The sequence below is a fragment of the Cynara cardunculus genome, unplaced genomic scaffold (assembly GCF_001531365.2).
Source record: "Cynara cardunculus var. scolymus isolate 2C unplaced genomic scaffold, CcrdV1 Un_Scaffold_5902, whole genome shotgun sequence".
In the NCBI taxonomy this organism is placed as follows: domain Eukaryota; kingdom Viridiplantae; phylum Streptophyta; class Magnoliopsida; order Asterales; family Asteraceae; genus Cynara; species Cynara cardunculus.
This window is the reverse complement of record NW_020202658.1, coordinates 10,974-17,951: the sequence shown is the minus strand read 5'-3', so window position 1 is coordinate 17,951 and position 6,978 is coordinate 10,974. Positions and strand designations below refer to the sequence as shown.

At 37.2% G+C, this 6,978-nt stretch overlaps 1 protein-coding gene across 2 annotated transcripts; it reads left to right on the top strand.

Moving 5' to 3' along the window:
- Window positions 1-316: 316 nt before the first annotated feature.
- On the top strand, window positions 317-6,212 carry LOC112504531 (3-oxoacyl-[acyl-carrier-protein] synthase I, chloroplastic-like). 2 transcript variants are annotated; one of them, XM_025108476.1, is made up of 8 exons: window positions 360-589; window positions 653-855; window positions 3,009-3,440; window positions 3,892-4,065; window positions 5,271-5,384; window positions 5,448-5,549; window positions 5,791-5,857; window positions 5,948-6,212. In XM_025108476.1, exons 1-8 carry the CDS (start codon window positions 403-405, stop codon window positions 6,013-6,015), a joined length of 1,347 nt encoding a protein of 448 aa, XP_024964244.1. In that variant the 5' UTR covers window positions 360-402; the 3' UTR covers window positions 6,016-6,212. The 2 variants fall into 2 exon arrangements, with proteins under 2 accessions (XP_024964243.1, XP_024964244.1); XM_025108475.1 differs by having other exon boundaries at window positions 317-855.
- The last annotated feature ends 766 nt before the right edge of the window (window positions 6,213-6,978 follow it).

Below are 6,978 nucleotides of genomic sequence, written 5' to 3'. Positions count from 1 at the left end.
TATGTCTGTATACATATAAAACAACAATAATAATATTAAAATATAATATATTATTGATTGGATTTAATATTTAATGAAAATTAAAATTAACACTCTCTTATAAATTATTATATAAAAATTGAATTATATTTACGAATTGTTATTTACACCCCTATCTATCGGATTTAATTTCTTAACCATCAGCACACCCTTGCAGGGAGTGCTATAGGGTAGAAAAATTAGCACATGGAGGGGCTGAAATTGGAAAAAAACAAGGATTTGGTAAAGATCTAGTCTACTTAATAAATTTTAGTAGAAGTGATAGGTGCACCCATCCATACCTACCCTTTCCTCGAACACATCGATCCAATATCACCATCTTCAAAAATCAAATTCTTCTCCTCTCTTCTCCCCTCTACAGCCATGCAAGCTCAAGCTCTTCTTCAATCAACCCCACTTCGGGTTTCCCCACTCGATCCGTTTCACAATCGTTCCTTACCCATCAATGTCAAATCACCTTCACTCGCCACACGCCGCCGTGCAGTAATTTCCGCCGTCGCCGCCGCCCCCAAACGCGAGAAGGATCCCAAGAAGCGTGTCGTCATTACGGGTATGGGTTTGGTATCCGTGTTCGGAAACGATGTCGATACTTACTACGAGAAGCTGTTGGCAGGGGAGAGTGGAATCGGGTTGATAGACCGGTTCGATGCATCAAAGTTTCCCACGAGGTTTGGTGGTCAGATTCGTGGGTTTAAGGCTGATGGGTATATTGATGGGAAGAATGACCGAAGGCTTGATGATTGTCTTCGCTATTGCATTGTTGCTGGCAAAAAAGCTCTTGAAGATGCCGATCTTGGTGGCGATAAACGCTCCAAGGTTTGTAATTCTATTTGGTTTTCTTGCTTTTTTATGCTTGCATCTGGTGGTTATTTGGGTAATCTAAACTGCATGAATGGGAATTTAGTGAATGTGTGTTGGATTTGGGTGATACTAAGCTTGAAATTGGAAAGAAGGTATGAAAGAGTGAGATGATTTCAATCGAACAAGCTCTTTCAATTCATGCTCATTTCCCAATTTCTTGTTTTCTAACATTAATCATCTATGTGTGTGTGTTGCAATTTCTTCTGGTTGCATTCTCTGTTTGTTTCAGATTTTACATTGGTTTTGTGTTTTAGTGAAACTTTATTGAATGTTTACTGCATTTGTGTGATGCCCAGTAAGAATAAATGGAGAAGTGTGAAAGATTTGAACATCTTGAAGCCTTTTTTAAACATTATTTATCTGCATATGTATAAATCTCTGCAAGTTTTTTCTAATTGAAGTCACTTTCTAGGAATCTGCTCTCCCTCCATTCAGAAAAATTTCTTGATGGATAAGTTGGGTAGGGTTTTTGTTACAATAAGTGTATCTATGTGTTGTGATCCCATGGTCTGTTAGTCTAGGATCTTGATTGTGATTTGTGAGGCTCCAACTGGTTTTGTGATACCTTGATCAAGATTGTGTGTGGGCGGTTGGGCCTTGCATGGTATGTTAACTTTGAGGCGAAATGCATCAAAATGCAACAAAGTTTGGTTTAGTTCATATTTAGTATAAAGAAGAATTATTTTCCTCAATCGATGTGATAAATTTTAAAATTTCCTATTATGTTCCTATTTTGACGGGTAATGTTTCGATTTACTGATGTGGATACCAGTTTATGAAAGGTTTGCGAAAGGGTCATGGCGAAGTGGACGATAAACTTGATATCCACATCATCAAATGTTACAAGATGAACGTGGTCAAAATGGGTAAAAGAAAATAGAAAAAGTTGGAACTTTGTTACATTGATTGAGAAAAAAAGATTATTTGTTACACTAAATAGGAACTAAAGCAAATTTCGTTGCATTTTGATGCAATTTTCCCTAATTTAGAGTTCAATTGTGCTTTGAGGGCTTGACTGAATTGATCATCTAGGAGTACTTGTGCATATGATCTTTAGAATTTCTTCAATGAAAGGTTCCGGTTACAGTAAAAACTAGGAGGTTTTACAAGTGAGGTAAAAAGGGAAAATAAATAAGAAATTAGAAGCATACTTGATACATGTGCCTTTGGTAAAAGAGTTTGTGATGCATGTACTAAGGAGCATGTGCAAAGTGCATAACTCACTTTTGTTGGAAAGCAATGCTAAGTGCATGATGTTTATATCTTCACCAATTCTATGTAATCATTATTCTCTGTGTAAAAAAAAATGCATGAGACATACGTTGACGCCAAAAACAAGTATGCAGTTTACGTGGCATAATAAGTCTCCACTCCACCAAAATAGATACATCGTGGATTACGTAACAAAGCGACACCAACTTCAAAATTCTTACAACAATTTTCATTTGGGGTAACAAACCAAACGAACCCAATTAATCCCACACAGAGTAGGGTCTAGGATGTATACAGACCTTACCTCTACCCCAAGAGGTAAAAGATGCTATTTTCATTCGCGGGTGTGAAATTAATTGCAAAATTTCCTCTCTAGCAGATTTTGAAGCTAAATTACCCTATTTTCATTATTGAAAGGTACTCAAGAACATTTGAGTATGGCTGGCTGCTTTTAGGCGAAATATACGCTTTGTAAATGTTGTAGTTACTCTTGGGACGGAAGGGAGTGCGTTTTTACGTTAAAGTTATATGGCTGAGCCTTTTATACGAACTAATTTTCATTTGTTGGACTACCTTATGCTTGTATTTTGTTACAGGGCATAAATATATCTTTATGATGCTAAGATAATGTTACATCACTTTTGATCATAGATGCATGAATAAAAGGGCGCTAAATCACATATTTGTATATCTTTTCTATCATATAAATATAAAGTAATTGACATCAAACATAGAAACAGAGATCTTTCTTTTTCTTTTTGGAAGAAGAGAATGGGACCAAGGGAGTATGCTAATTTTTTTAGCTTTTCTATATGTCAAGATTTTCTTTAGAGTTTCAGGATCGTTATACCCTTTTATAAAAATCTTGATTTTTTTAATCCATATGCTCTCTGCAGATTGATAAGGAACGTGCTGGTGTGCTTGTTGGAACGGGGATGGGAGGTCTTACAGTATTTTCTGATGGAGTGCAGTCTCTCATAGAGAGAGGTTACAGAAAAATCACACCATTTTTCATTCCTTACGCAATAACAAACATGGGTTCTGCTTTGCTTGCTATTGATCTGGGATTTATGGGACCAAACTACTCGATTTCAACTGCTTGTGCTACCTCCAATTACTGCTTTCATGCTGCCGCGAATCATATCCGCCGAGGGGAAGCGGATATGATGATTGCTGGTGGCACCGAAGCAGCCATTATTCCCATTGGTTTGGGAGGTTTTGTTGCGTGTAGAGCATTGTCTCAAAGAAATGATGATCCACAGACCGCTTCGAGGCCATGGGACCAAGATAGAGATGGCTTCGTCATGGGCGAAGGCGCTGGTGTTTTGGTAAGTTTGCTACACGTTTTTTTTCTTCTTCCGGTAACCGTGGGTATCCAGGCCAAATTTTCGCGCACCTCGATTACTTCCAGGGGTCCTGAAGATAATAGCTAGGAAAATCCCCAGTGGCCTATAGAGATGGGCATGGACCGGTCCTAAAAAATTTGGTCTCGTCGACAGTCTGGTCAAACCATTCCAAAAAAAGCCTGGACCTGTGCACATCTGGCAAGTCTTGTCTGGTCCGGCTTGATGATGGTCCGGTTTGGGACCGCCGGACCAGGCTGGTCCTTTTGCCCATTTCTAGTGGCTTTGAGGAAACTCGAATCGGCGACCTATTGGGATGGGCCCCAAGGCCTGACCTTTATTTACTGGTTTGCTACCCATGTTGTGCTACACTTTTTGGCTGCAAATGAAATGATGATTTTTAATAATAACTCGATGAGTGTAACTTGTATTGCAGGTGATGGAGAGTTTGGAACATGCAATGAAAAGAGATGCACCAATACTTGCTGAATATCTGGGAGGTGCAATAAATTGCGATGCTTATCATATGACTGACCCACGCTCAGATGGGCTCGGTGTTTCTTCTTGTATTCAGAGCAGCCTGGAGGATGCTGGTGTGTCGGCAGAGGAGGTACTTCAAATTCAATCCTTCTCGGCTCATATTATTTTCTTATATGATTATAACACACAAATGCATTCTAACATGTGAATGTTCCCCTATTTGTTAGTGATCAATAATCTTAGTAATTCTGATTTTGGTCGACAAGATTCCTTCTATCCTGAAAGAAGGGATTCTAGATATATGATCGATAGTGGACATGTTATGAAGGGCAAAATGCAACAAAGTTTGGTTTAGTTTCTTTAGTGTAAAGAATATTCTTTTTCTCAATCGATGCAACAAAGTTTCAAAAGTTTCTATTTTGTACTAATCTTGACTGATAACCTTGATCTTGTAACATTTGATGACCTGTTTACAAAAGGGTTACAGTAAACTTGATATCCACGTCATCAAATGTTACAAGTTCAGCAGGTCACCAATTAGAATGAGTAAACATAATAAGAAAAATTTCAAACTTTGTTACGCCAAATAGGAACTAAACTTGGTTGCATTTTGCTATTTTATAAATATTTCATTGTTCTTTTCCTTGGGGAGGAGGAAGAAGAATGGAATACATGCATACACAGATGGATGTTGTGTGTGTTACATCTTTTGTTTTTTTGGGTCGTACTCCATATATGCATCTGAACCATAATAGACGAAGGATAGTGTGAGAATAGGAGCTAAGGTGAGAAGCATTAAGAAGAGATTTGGACCCTTGATCCCTTTTCATTCCAAAACAACCCATGAATTGCCCTTTAGAAGGGAATTGATCTAGTGTATCTCTTCAATTAGGATTGACCCAAGGGCGGAGATCCCTTCTTACCCTTCTCACCATAACTTTTGTCTCACTGGAACCCAACTCGTATGTAATGTGTGGTTCTGAATATGGTGGTGAGTGGTTGAGATTGGTGGTGGTAAGTGGTGGATGATGGTGGTGTGTGGCTAAAATGAAGACGGATATAGCAGCTATGATTCTTGGGATTGTCACTCTTTATGATGAACAATGCATGCAGAGAATCGGTTTCAAACACCACATTAAAGATCCAATAAGGAGCTATTTGAATAATATATTTTTGATTATGTGTTCTGGGGTCTTCATGAAAAAAGTCGCTCTACTCTTTGAGGTGGAGGTCAGGTCTACATACATCCCACCGAAGGGATTTATCGGGCTTATTTGGTCTGGTTTGTATTTGATCATGTGTAAGGAAGTTGATCCCGAATGAACTTGTTTGCAGGTTAACTACATCAATGCACATGCAACTTCGACATTGGTTGGTGATCTGGCTGAGGTAAATGCTGTAAAGAAGGTATTTAAGAACACCACAGGGATCAAGATGAATGCAACCAAGGTAAACCCTCATACCCTCCCCCAGAAATAAAGGGTATTTTGGTCTTACTTGGTTATGTTTCAGTCTATGATAGGACACTGCTTAGGTGCGGCCGGAGGTCTAGAAGCCATTGCTACGGTTAAAGCCATTCAAACGGGGTGGCTTCATCCCTCCATAAATCAATTTGTATGTCCTTCATAAATCCTTCATTTTTCCCGTTCACACACTTTTCACTCCCAAGGGGTATTAATGGAAACAATTGCTCGTACTCTTCTGAGTAGAGGTCAGGTCAGCCCACATCTAACCCCATCTCCACCTCTGGGTGGGATATGGTGGACTCGTTGGGTTTGGTTTTCCTGTTGAAGTTTAACCAAGTGTACAATTATTCTTCATTTTTGGATCTTAACATTGTGTTTTGTGAGCGTAGAACCCAGAACCTGCAATGGAATTCGACACTGTTGCAAATGTAAAGCAGCAACATGAAATCAACGTTGGTGAGTTTGATGGCTATTATTTGTTTGTGAATCAGATATCGGGTGTTGTTATGGCAGGTTGAGTGATTAACATGTTTTGTGAATGTGCAGCGATTTCGAATTCGTTTGGTTTCGGGGGACACAACTCAGTTGTAGCATTCTCTGCTTTCAAGCCTTGAGATGAGAGGGTGGTGGTTTTTGATGATGAGTGGATTTTAGGGTTTATAAGAACTGTTGTTTAATGGTTATTTCTTTGTATGAAGATGGCCAAGTTAGACAATTGTTAGAATGAGTGCATTTTGTGATTTAGAGGCTCAAAAACTCATCACCATACTTTGTACTTCTTTCCTTTTCATATCTATTTTCTCTCTCTCTCTCTCTCTCTAATATATATACATATATACAAACACATATATACGTGTGTTATTTATATGGACCTTGATGTGAAAACAACAAAAAATTTGATAACTCTTTACATTCATTGATATATATATATATATACTAATGAATTTTAGTGAGTATGTGCAGTATATATACTTGCATACATAATAGATATGTATTGATTAATATATGTATTAACAGAATATATATTCTGATAGTATTTATACATCAATGAATATACAAGTTATCCGGTTCTCCAATTTTTTTTTTTTTTTTGTGATTTTCAACATGAACATGATCCTATATGTATCTATATAGAGGAGGTTTACTTTATAAACCACGTTATTTGTACAAATCGTACAAACCTCATTCAAATTATCATAAATTTTCATTTTGTTCATTTTTTTGTAATTATGAGAGGTTGATTAATATTTTTATTGTGGAGAGTGTTAATTATAGATTTTATCATCTTCATTATTTTAATTTTAGAGAAATACATGAAACAGTTTCATTAAAATTTCATTAAGTATTATATGAAACAATTTCATAACTATATATTAAACAATTTCATTAAAAAAAAGTATTATATGAAACAATTTCACAAGATTAAACAATTTCATGAAAAAATTTCATAAGATAAAAACAATGAAATCGACGAATGAGAGTGGTTTGCACGGTTTGTACAAATTGGGTGGTTTGCATTTGATCGCTCATCTCTCTCTCTCTCTCTCTCTCTCTCTCTCTCTCTCTCTATATATATA

What these genes read in the sequence shown, in the direction of transcription:
- LOC112504531 (XM_025108475.1), top strand. Translation starts at nt 403, where the DNA reads ATGCAAGCTCAAGCTCTTCTTCAATCAACCCCACTTCGGGTTTCCCCA. An exon ending in TCAAGATGAATGCAACCAAG is followed by an intron (nt 5,385 to 5,447) that starts GTAAACCCTCAT and finishes GTTATGTTTCAG; the next exon opens with TCTATGATAGGACACTGCTT. An exon ending in GCAACATGAAATCAACGTTG is followed by an intron (nt 5,858 to 5,947) that starts GTGAGTTTGATG and finishes GTGAATGTGCAG; the next exon opens with CGATTTCGAATTCGTTTGGT.